Genomic DNA, 12,648 nt, shown 5'->3' on the forward strand with positions numbered 1-12,648 from the left:
TTTCCTTTGACACACATTGGTATTTTTAAACATGAGTTTTTCAGTGTGATGGTTTCTTTAAATGTACAGGATATATTTATGCAGAAAAATAAAGCACTTATTAACAAAAAGTGAGGTAATTTGCTCTGTGTATCAGTAACAAAGGCTAAAAGAATTTTCAGTTTGTAAGATTTCTGCTTGTGCATTGGTAGTGTTCAGCTGTATATTCTTTAAGGAAATTTCTGTAAAACTAAGAAATACATGGCTTTTACTTTTAGATTGCAATCTAGCTAGCAGCAGTTGAGCACTAGTACTGTTCCTAACAGTTGTGGGCCTCCTTGACCTCTGTGTCTTTTATATTCAGCAAGGGAGAAGGCTAGAGAGTATGTAGGACACCAAGTGTAAAACACTCAAAAATTGATGAGTTTTGTGTTTCTGATAACTACAGATGTAGGAATGTTGAGCACGTCTGGAAATCAGATCAGTGCAAGCTATTGGCCATTTGGTTCCTACTTGGTGGTAGGAAGTTCCTTGGTGGAATTGAGAGATATAAAGTTTCTGAGTTGGATTTTAATCAATTTCTGAAATATAACTAACGTTTAATTTTGGTATGAAAAACAAATCATCCTGTGCTTTGTGCAGGCAGTTTAGCAGTATGTTTTTTTGAGACTATCATATCTGGAACTTAGAAAAGTTCTTGAGCATACTAAAACTAGATGGAATATCTCCTTTGTGATTCAAATAACTGCAAATAGAAAGTTTTTATTTTCCTGGATTATATTAGTGAATCCTTGATTCTTTGTACAGATAAAGAATTGAATAAATTGAATATTCATAAGTAATGCATCCTTTGTTTATGGACTTCATATATACCTAGTATGTGTTTTATGTTTTGTGGGGTTTTTTCTTAAACAAATTTTCATTCTTTTAGAATGAGAGGCTTCAGGCATTGTTAGCTGATAATGAAAAGATGAATTTAGCAGATATGGAACTTATTCCACTTCCTCTGGAACCTCAGGTGAAAATTAAAGGAATAATCCCTGAAAAAGCCACACTCTTCAAGGTAAGTGAGATCTTCTGAATAGCTGAAATACAAACAAGTTTTGTGAATCATAAGCTTAGAAACATCAGTTGAAAGATTTAAAGGGATAGATATAGTCAAGGCAAAATGCAATTGTGGCATGCTCTTTAAGTGGTTAAATAACTCTGTATTTTCTTCTGTTTTCAATTTAAATTTTTAAATTTTAAATCAGCTTTTATAAGAGTGATACTGATGATGAAATTCAGAATTTCCCAGAATTTTGTTTGTGTGTTCAACAGGAGTAACACTTAAAGATCAAAATCAAGTAAATGAAAGCAGACGTGCTGTGTCTCCTTTAGATCTCTGGGTCTGTTCCATTGCTTAATAAAGCTTAAGTTCATAAAGAGTGGAAAGCACTCTGGTGGTCCTTTCATGTAGTTGCAGTCAGCTGACAGCTAAATCTAGTATCCATGTTTGGTAATCCTTAAACCAAACTGTAGCTGCTGCTTGTGACCGTAAAACAGCCAATGTACTGTTGAAAGGGCTGGGGTTATTTTGTTCATTTTACTGCTTGAAATGTAAGTTAATTTTGGCAGTGTAAGTTGTTACCTGTGCTCAGTGGTGTTGGGCCATTTTGTAAACTTGCATTCAACTCCTATAGGTGACTGCAATCTAATTTTAGGATGACTATTTTCTGTACAAGTTGGACCTATGTCCCAGAGGATTTTGTTTGCCACTTAAAGAATTAATGTAGGGTACTATGACAGCCAGTGTTAAATCTGTCATCTCTGGTAGGTCCTAGATTTATTATTCACACTAGTTTCATCAGAGTCTTTGTTGACTGTGTTGTAATTTGAGTTTGCTTAAAATCAGAAATATTGTGCATAGTTTTCTATCAGTTCTAGCTTGCTACTTTCTATATCAAGTTAGTTCCTTTGAAGCCTAGGCTTCTGCAGTTGCATGCTCTTGCATGCAACCTTTGGTTGGAGGCAGCCAAAGATTTTGTTAGGAAAGCAAACTTTTGCAAATCATCATTTTGTGTGAGTATGATTTAAGAGTTAGGGAAAGAATGTGGAGAAACAGATTGCTGGAACAGCAGCTATACATTTCCGATCAGTAATAACAGCTGAAGTTATTCAGGGCAAACTGAAGGCATTCTTTTACATGTTGGTCTTCTGTAGCTGTGCAAACAATGTAGGACCAAAAATGTGAGCTGTAACTTGTTTCAAAATTAAAGATTTTTTTTCTTCTCCTAATTCTGATGGTTGATATTTTTCCATTTAATATCTCATTCTGGGCTATGGGATAAAAAACCAAATAGAATTAAAAAGGAAGGAATTACTGATTTTTGGTGCCCTTGGACATTACATTAGCTTTTGTAGGACTACTTAAAGAATAATTTTGCCTTTACTTGTGGAATTTAATAATTTTGTGGTATTAATTTAAAAATGTAATCTTACTGCTCAAGATTAAACTCTGTACTTTGATTATTTTTGGTTTGCCGTGGAGGGAAGTGACTTGGTCAGTTGCAGTAGATTGTAACAGTCATGTAGATAATTGATCCCCTTTGACCCATTTTACGTGGAAAAATTGCAAACAATTAAATGGGCTTTCTCAAATGATAATATAAAAAGGCACTTTTGCTAAATAGATTAAGGAAGCAATTAATTGCCCCTAGGAGTTCTTTCTTGCTTATCCTATAATTGTGTCACTTTTTGATCTGATCACTTTAAATTTGTTTTGATGTGACCTTTTGCATAGTGCTTCCTTGTTGATTGGAATTACATGCACACAGAAAAAAATTGAATACTTCTGTCCTTTCCTCTTCTTCTTCTGTGGGGTGCAGGGAGGGAGAATATATCCTTGATAAAAAAGGAAGGAAAACATTAAGCTATTTTTCTTACTAAAATACAGTTACACTTTTGGTAATTGGAAGTGGTACACTATAAACTATTGACGCAATGTAAATACAGTGCAAAAGATTTTATTTCTGAGCTCCATTGTAGCAATGTGTTAATATGAGCACTGCTGTGAACCAACTTAGTAGTATATTTCTTTTTGCAGAGTGCCTTAATGCCTGCTCAATTATTCTTCAAGACAGAAGATGGAGGCAAATATCCTGTAATTTTTAAGCATGGTGATGATTTACGTCAAGACCAACTTATTCTTCAGATTATTTCACTCATGGATAAGGTGAAAATTATCAATCTATATCCTTGTCTTTCTGTTTCCTTGATTTTCCTTGTCAAAAGCAAGACTGTTAAACACTGTTAATACAGCTTATATTGCTGGTAATTCCAGAGTTCTCAGATCTCTAGGTGGCCTTTTTTTCTTTGCTGTATAGATGTGCAATTACCCTGTGTAGATTAAGGAAAAAAAATACAGAATTGCCAAACAGGCTTTCACTCATTTATCAGTTTCAGTGAAGAACAGTGGAGATCAATGTCCAATACACATCCTTTTATTAATAGAATTTGCCTTTCTGTTGCATCAATCTTTGCTTTTGTATATTGTTTTTTTCCAGCTGCTAAGAAAAGAGAACCTGGATTTGAAGCTGACACCCTATAAAGTGCTGGCAACTAGTACGAAACATGGTATGAGTACACTTCATTCTCTAAAAGTACAGTATGGAGAAGAATCTGCTCTCTGTGTTCTTAGTGTGTAAGAAAGTCTTGTTAGAGTTTAAGCCATGGAAGTAAACAATCTGAGTCACCAGAGTGTTTTATAGGTGACTCAAATATCTCCATAAAAGGAGCCTGGTCTGGATTTAGTAGTAAATGACAATCAGGAGTTACCAGTCTTTGCTGGTGGCTTGCAGTGTGATCATGAATAAATAACCTAACACTTCTATTTAGAGATCTTTGCATGAAATGGAGGAGAAAAACAAAAAATCAAACTTGTCTACTTTTAAATACTTTCTGAATAAATATTTAGAAAGCCATCAACATACTTTCTCTCATCTTGAAAACTTGTGAAGACACACCTTTTGCAAGTTAATTTGGTGTTAATGACAAGTTGTTTTAAAAGTATTGAAAGCAGGAGATTAGAAAATGGGATCAAAAAAAAAGGTTTTTTTTTTCCTATGAGAAGCAGTTGAATGACTGTGTATTAGTTCTGTCCATTCATAAACATGTATTACAGAGTAGTTTGAAAGTTCTATGCATTGGCAATTTTCTCTTTTGGCTGTTTTCTGTCACAGGCTTCATGCAGTTTATTCCATCAGTACCAGTTGCAGAAGTTCTTGCTACTGAGGAAACTATACAGGTACGTGATGGGGGAGCTGTAAATTGTCTTATGATCAAACAGTGTAAGCTGAAGGCGTAGCTCTTATGCAAAATTCTTAGTCTCTCAGCTGATTTTTTTGATCTGTTAGAAGACAAATTATATTTGGGGTTTGTTTAAAAAGGTATACATAAATGACCACTTGAGTATCTCATGTTCTAAAAAATAACACTATTTAAATAAATTACCGTGGAGTTTAGTTATGATGTTGAAATCACAGCTTTGCTGTAATGACGATTGGCGGATACCTGACACTTTTTGCTGCATGCTTTGTTTCAGAGTGTTTGTCTTTCATTCATTTGACCTTGTCAATCAATGCTTTGATTATTTATTTTCTTTCTTCAATGAAACAACTAAATATTTCATTCATATAATTTATGAAGCCTGTTTGTCCTCAATAGTGGATGTATAGGTACTGTAACTTGGTTTTCTTAGCAGATTTTCTTAATTCTCATGGATCTGAGTGGAGACACACAACTGAGTAGTGGCCACAAAACTCACATTGGTTTCAATCCCAGCACACAAGTTAGATAGCAGAACTCAGCTGGTTGAGATAAATATAGCTGGATAAAAACATACTAAATTGCTATGTGAGGTGAGCAGCTAATAGATTTATTAATGAAAATAGAGAACATTTATTTGGATATGATTTTTCATGGTGCTTTTTTCCTTTTGTGTAGATGATACTGAAGTTTGCATTTTTTTTGTAGCTCAGTAACTGTGAGCCATAGCCAAGCTAGCTCTCAGCTCCTATAAACTACCTGTGTTAAAAATTTGAAGATCTACATTGTTTATTATTTTTCATTATCATTTACTTAACAAATAAGCTTACCAAATACTAATCAGTGACCAGCATCAAGTTACATAAGTTTGGCGTTTTTTTCTTTCCATCCTATATAGGTTGTGAAAAGGTATATCAGCACAGTCAATAATTTTACAGATTATGCAGTGCTTTCTTGACAGTCCTTTGTAATCTTGCAAATGTACTATTCATGACTGATTCCATTACGTGTTTTTATAAAATAATCTGTATAGAAATGCCTGTGAAACTGTTATTTTTCAATTCCTTACAATGTCATGTGACTGGAAATAGGTGCCCTGTTGTTTCAGTTGCTATGCAGACATAAGGAGCAATTATTCTTGTGAAGAATTTTTAATCTAAATAGACAGTGCACCAAAAGAGTCATTTTTCCTGTGCTGAAACATGATAAAATAGCTAGGCATCAGAGGTCAAGGAAATAAAAAGCAATTGAACACTTTCAAGTGTTGTGGAAGTTTAGTTTACTCTTTTTTGGAAGTGATCATTTTGGATTTCACAGCAGTTTTAGTTAAGATGTGCACTCTATATAACTACTGTATTAATTATTGAAAAGATTTAAAGCAAATAAACCAGTGCTGCCTGGTGAAACACAGATCTCCAGGAGAGAAAAGGTGATTTGGTGTTTCAGTGTTACTTACCTTCTATCAACAACCTTGAAATTGCAGTTCATGTTTTCGAAGTTCATTTACATAAGTGTCTTATTTTTTCATTATGATTTCAGTAACTTACATGCTGTCCAGGGGACTACTACACTCTTCTTACAGTGCTTCCTTAGATTGTGCTTACTGGAAAAAACTTTTTTAGGCTTGGATATAACTGAGTTTTCTCTTACTCAAGAAGGTTAAGAGGATTGTTTGGCTCTGTCCACACTTCATAGGAAATTGAGATTTTTCCATTTACTGACTTAGGCTCATTTTCTTTTTGAACTCAATAGCAGCAGTTGGTTTTATTGAGGAGTAGGGAAATATATAAGAATGCTAAACTGTGTAAGAATGTGCTCTCCAAATGTAGTTATAAAGCAGGACTGTTAACGTTGTTTTAGTTTTTGTTAATATGACTTAAACAGTTTGCCTTGGAAATACTGTCACTCATTGTTACTGATTAGTAACTTTTAAGTGCATAGTCAATTTTCTGAAACATTTAATAAAGGAAACTGCTTTTCAGTTTCTGTGTTGAGTATAAGAATATGATGATTGAGACAGGATATAAATACAGTGATATTAAACTAGGGTTTTGTGGTGGTTGTTAGTTTAACAGGTTGTAATAATGGCCATGTGTGGTCTTGATTTAATTTTTTTTTTTTATTTCCTAAAGACCCAGTTTCATATTATGTGGAATAACTAAGTATCCTTATGGCATTCTCTCCAGAACTTCTTCAGAAAACATGCCCCTAGTGAGACTGGCCCTTATGGAATCAGCGCAGAGGTGATGGACACGTATGTTAAGAGCTGTGGTGAGTTACAGTCTAACAGCTTACCAGCTACTTCAGATTTCACCTACTTCTTAGGTGAAATCTGAAGGGGATGGTGGATGAGGTATTAGGTTATTTCAGTTTGGCTGCAAACAGGGCACTGTGCATGTACTTGCTGTCAGAAATGCAGTGAAAAGAATAATTTTAAGCCTGGCTTGTCACAAACAAGACCGCTCTTGGTAGTTCTTAAAGGAGAGTATGACTTACTCTTTGCTTCCAGCAGTAATCTTACCTCTGCCCTCTGTGTATTGTGAATTAGGGTCTTTTTAGTGCAGGGACATGTAAAGCATTTATGTAATGATAAATCATCTGTATCAAAATTCTAATTGGTTTTGAAAACATTAGGTATTTTGGGGTCTGTGGTTATATTTATATGAAAAGAAAAAGTGGTAGTGTAGTTCATGCTCAGTAGGCTAATGACCATGTTAAAATATCATATTTGCTGTGCATAAAATTTAAAAAAAAACCTAACCAAAGGAAAAGAAAAGAGCATTCAGGTATGACTCCACAGTATCTTCTCCTTTGCCCTTCTCTTTCTGATGGTGCAACTTTTAGAACTGCTTCAGACTGTTCTGGTTAGTGGGTGAAAGCAACAATTGAAACAGTTTGCTTTTTATCACTGCTGATCTTGTGAGTGCTGCTGACATGGATATCCAGGCTCATATCCATGCCTAATACTTGTTTACAGTAGCCTTAAAATAGCTCCAGTTCAAAACATGTACATTTACATTGTTCAAAATATTTCAGCTTCTTTTGAAGTACCTTTATCCCAGTATTGAATTAATTTAGTCTTTAAGGGTCAGGCATGTAATTGTATCATAAGAAATTAAAATCCTGACAGTAATGAATAATTTCTAGAGTTTTAGTACTTGAAACATTCTTCATAATGCTGACATTGATTATTCTTCACCAGCACCACTCCTGCCCCAAGTTTCTGTGGTATATTTATTGTTAGTGAACTAGAGCTAAAATAATGTAATATGCTGTTGTTAATTGTGTGGAACTTGTTTCTCTCCAAGAAGGGTACTCATACTGATGTTTACAATTTACTTTTTACAGCTGGTTATTGTGTGATTACTTACATCCTTGGAGTTGGAGATAGACATCTGGATAATCTGTTGCTAACAAAAACAGGTAATTCTTTTTAGCAGTATAATTTTATAGCAACAGTTGTTTAATTTCTAATGTGGTGGTACTTTTTCATTGCATTTTCCTCGTGAATATAACCCACTGAGTATTGCAGACTAGATTATATTTTAAAATGTAAGTTGTATTGTCTCATTTAGGTAATATTTGCTCCAGTGTGTATAAGATGATTTCTTAACTAGAGGAAATGAAGGACTTGAAAATACTACTTCAACTATTATAATCACTGCTGTGGGATAGAGGGAATTTCAGTTGTTTTCATTGAAAATGAGTTCATGTGTAGCTGCATGTGCTTCACAAAGTTTTGACAAATAACATTTCTTATAGGGGAACATCTTTTTGAATTGTTGTTTGGCTTATTTTTACTTGCTTGCTTGCTTTTGAACTACAGCTTCCCTAGGAGTTCTGATTGCTTGAATACCTTCATTACATAGTGGTGGAGAATTAAGAGTTGTGGTTAAGTGTTTATTATGAAGTGATACGTTTATTGAATGAGAAACATTTAAATAAAAAATGTTATTTGGAAAAAGAGACCCATCCACGTGGAAGGCTTGTTAGTTACAGGTAAGGCTGAAGCATATGCTGCTTTTAACCATGATAGTCTGAAAGAGTAGAAAATTAACAATTGGTCTTGATTAGGGTAAAAGGTCTTGCTCTAAGCTCATGGGGGAACAACTAAAGCCAAGTGCATTTTACCTTATCTGTTTGAAAATATACAAACAATCACGTAAAGATCTGTTTTGGGAGGTCTCTTGTTTATCTGTGATAGCGGGTATAAATGTTTCCATAGCAGGCTCTGCTTGCATGCTGAGAGTAGTAATAGTTCAGTGTTTTGATTTGGGATAAAGTGTATCTTACCTGTCTGTGTTAAGTACAGCACGGTGGCCTTACTGGAAGAATTTGGGGAGTACAGCAGAGGGCAGTGCACATCCATCGTACATTCCAAGTCTGAAAACCCACAGTCTGCCACAAACTGAGGGCTTTTGTGAGCTATGAAGAAAAATCCTTATGTTCTACATGTTCCAAGTACAACAAAGACTTGCTACCAAAGTTTGTTTCTTGCTACTGAGAATCCCTTAGCCTTAAGTTAGAAGAAGCTACATTCATTCTTCTCCTGAAATCATATGACTCTGTATGAATCCTTTCTTGATGATATTCATGTAGTTCATTAGAAATGTGGGATTTTGCGTGAGATGTCAGTTACCAAATGAAATAATTTATATTTTCTTTAATGATTCTTTTATGCCTATAGTTTTAGAAATGGAGCAGCTTTTTTGTAGGTCTTGAAAAAGACATCTGGATTTTTAGTACTGTATCATTATACTTCAAGGACAATTCTAGAAGTGTGTTTGGAAGGAGGTGTGGGGAACCTTCAGTCAGAACATCCTTATCTGTCATTAATATTAAAAATTACAAAAAGACTTGCATCAGTTTCATAAATGTGTTTTGACGGGTAACCCAAAGGCCATTAAATACTCAGTATTCCATGACAGGGATATTTATTTTCTCTGAAAACTTTGAAATTCTTACTTCTTAGGGAGACAAAATGCATTTTCAATTGTTCTGTGTTTTAAAATCTTATTTCTAAAGCCATAGAAGATATTACTGTGGTTTGTGGATAACAAGACACTTTTTCAGCTTTATGCCCAGGATTAGGCAACATCAGTGCTGCCTCTGTTCAGGATTACAGACTGATTTATATATTGAAGTTGGCATCTGATTTAACAGCTAACATTCCTTTTGTTGCCTTGGAAGGAAGATCTGGGTGGTTGTGAAGCTGGATTGTGATATACAAGGTGTATCATGTTAACTTCCATGGAAATTGCACTAGGCTATTACGTTGTAATTACGCCATGCCTCCCCCTGAGAACATTTTGTTCTGCAGCTCTTACACTCACTGATTTGATTGTAGAGTCAGGATCTCGGTACTAATAAAATATCTGGATATGGATGTCTTCATATTTGCATGGCAGTCAGTACATTCATAAGGAGACTTAGAAAGTATTTCAGCTTTCATAGCGCAAGCGAAGTCTTCTGTTCCCCTTAGAGGGATCTTAGTAATTTCAACTTGCTTTATAGACATGCAGAGATTTCACAAAGGTCCAGGCTATGTGTAGATAGTGTAGGATATCCTAGACATTCAGATAGCTTTCTTGATAGCATTGCTTATGTGTGCTTCTGACCAACTTGCTCTCACCCTAGTGATGACCAGCTTATCTTTCAGTAACCTCTGAGAGATCACCTGCATGAAAATGCAAGTTCCCAGTATGAGTTCCCAAAGTACAGGGTCTTTGACCTGAGCCATACACTTGACATTGCTCTGTAGCAGGAGGGAAAATTGCTATGTGGATAAAATTATGATGCTAATATCAGAGAGCAGGTCAAAGACTTGGTGCTCAGAACTTGAAAACCACATTTACTTTTGTCAATAGAAGAAAGCACTAGGACGTCTTCTCATTTAATGCTTAGAGGTAGAACTGTGGTCACCAACTGACACCACATTTCTTCTTCAGTCTTGGTTAGAAAGGGTGGCCAGGAAGGAGAGCAAGGACCTGAATAGATTCATATATGAAATTTCACCAAGTATTTCTACTTCCTGTGTTTTTTAGTCAAAAAATCTATCCCAGAGCAGGTCTGAGATGGTAGAAATAGAAAACCTGAAAGATTCAAACATTCACTCTCTATCAGTACTTAGACAACTACATTGTTAAATACATTTATTAATGTTGTAAAATACTGTAGTGTGTAAAATACAAATTTTAAATATGTTTTTAAATTTTACTAGTCTTGATAGAGGACATCCTTAGTTTTTAAAAAAATAAAAACTAATGCATACTCTTGTCCTTTAGATTTCTCTCTGGAATTCCATTTTCTGTGGGGCTTATTATTTTAGCTTTTGATCTGTTAAAACACTTTTTCTTCTAGGTACCTTGAACAGCATTTGTCATCTAGTTATAAATGTTAGACCTGTTTTTTTTCTTATAATTTGCCTGAATAGAATGTATTTTGAGAATGGACAGCTTGGGGGAGGGAGGTGAGTTATAATGCTTAAGACAAGCTACATGGGTGACAGTATTAAACTTTACCTCCATCTGTTGCTGCATACTGACTTCAAAACCCGTGTCCTGAATAAGTTCTTAAAAATTCACATTACTTTCGTTGTTGTGTAGTCTTAGAAAAGTTGTAAGATGCTGCTTATGAATGTAAATTAGGCATTCCGATTTTTTCATCATGCCACTGGTCTGTTAGCAAAAGGGAAAAATTGACAGTAACATTAGAATTTACTGGGAAAGCCAGAAAAACACCCCATCTGCCGCGCTGCTGTGTCGAGTGCACTTCACTCCCCCGAGAGCGGGGCGGAGGAGGCGGCCGCAGCTAGCTCGGAGCACAGCAGCAGCGGGGGGCACTACCCGGATGCGTCAGGGACGTCTGGGCTGCGCCTTCGACAGGGCAGCAGTAATGAGAGGAGCGGCAAGGCGGAGAAGCCAGAGAGAAAAGAGGGTCTTAACTCGCCTGGTGCAGTCCAGAGTTTTAATGTCTCATTGTCTCCAGGGAATCCAGGCGGGAAAAGGCAAGGACAAAGGGGAGCAGCAGTATATAAAGGCGGTGTAACACAGGTACAAGAACCAATGGGGGAAACTGAGGAGGGGAATTGAATATAACTGACATGGACAAGAACTAATGATATAAAGGTCACGGAGGGGCTCAGAGCACCGGCCCAATCATCCCCTGAGGAAGGGAGAAGTTTCTGGAAGGATGGGGGGGGTTTCAGGAGATGAACAGGGCTCTGGAGGAGGGGAAAATGTAACGAAAAGGGGCAGTTGCCAGGGGAACAGGGGTGGAGAAAAGGACTTGGCAGCGAGCCCAGACAGGGAGGACACCATTCGAGGGAAAGGGGGAACCAGGACTGAACCATTGAACTGGGTATAGGGTTGTAATAGGGGGAAGCATCACAAAACAGGGGTGACGGTACAAAACAGGGGAGATAACATAACTAGAAACCGACCGCGCACCACAACACCCATCCATCTAGTAATTTTCATCAAGGAATTTTCATCCTATTGCTTCAAATTTAAAATAGGAATTTAGTGAAAATAATAACTAAATTGTATATTTTTTTATATGGGCCAAGTTAAAATAATAGTGGTGCTTGAGGGTTACAAAGAAGTAATGAAATTTTTGTTTTGGTTTACAAATTGTGTTTTTGTTTAGTGGTTTTTTTGTTCTTCCCCAGCAACGTGAACAGAGTAGTTTGAAGTCATTTGCCTTTTTTACTGTTAAGAAACAATTGCCATCAGACTTACTTTATTTCAGTAATTGCATCTAATTTGCTCTGTCCTCTGCATTTTAAGGTTTTCAGAGTTCTTTCTGGTTTTCAGTGTTTTTTCCTAGCAAAATGAAACAATCTTTTGTGCTGCTCTATAGGCACTTTCTCCTGTATTAAAGTCTAGGTATTAGGAGTGAAAGTAATGGACAGATCATCCTCTCCTGCTGCAGTCAGGTGCTACTGGCTATTGCAAGGACCAGGTATGAATTTTTATTCTCTACAGGTCCATGCTTCACTTATTCAAAGATCACTGAAAGAAAGTCAAATGGACTTCGAAATCCCTGACACCCTGACTGGTAGTCAGGGTACCTTCCATGTTTTGTGTCATATCCTTGAAGTCTCCAGTGGCCTTTCCTCTTTATTCCATATGTTGGAAAATGAGGTGTGGAGTGGAAAATGGTAGTCAAACTCATAGAATAAAATAACTTATCAAAAGCTCAAAAGTAGCCAATAGTATTAACTCTTAGATTCTGAATTAAATAATTCTTATATGCATACTGCTTACTCCTGGAAGCTTCTCATCTTCTTCCAGTCAGTAAATGCCTTGTGTCTTTCTTTTTCCACAGTAAAATAAATGAGAAGGACAGGGTGATTTCTAGTGC

The 12,648-nt window shown here is 36.0% G+C and overlaps 1 protein-coding gene across 1 annotated transcript in view; it reads left to right on the forward strand.

Moving 5' to 3' along the window:
• Positions 1 to 12,648, forward strand: part of PIK3C3 (phosphatidylinositol 3-kinase catalytic subunit type 3) — a 67,075-nt gene that overhangs the window by 28,134 nt on the left and 26,293 nt on the right. The window contains exons 17-22 of the mRNA XM_050987060.1: positions 911 to 1,042; positions 3,065 to 3,193; positions 3,525 to 3,594; positions 4,200 to 4,264; positions 6,471 to 6,555; positions 7,633 to 7,707. Of these exons, the coding sequence (XP_050843017.1) occupies positions 911 to 1,042; positions 3,065 to 3,193; positions 3,525 to 3,594; positions 4,200 to 4,264; positions 6,471 to 6,555; positions 7,633 to 7,707 (556 nt within the window). The remainder of the gene's footprint in view (positions 1 to 910; positions 1,043 to 3,064; positions 3,194 to 3,524; positions 3,595 to 4,199; positions 4,265 to 6,470; positions 6,556 to 7,632; positions 7,708 to 12,648) is intronic.

This window comes from Serinus canaria, chromosome Z (assembly GCF_022539315.1).
Source record: "Serinus canaria isolate serCan28SL12 chromosome Z, serCan2020, whole genome shotgun sequence".
Classification (NCBI taxonomy): Eukaryota; Metazoa; Chordata; class Aves; order Passeriformes; family Fringillidae; genus Serinus; species Serinus canaria.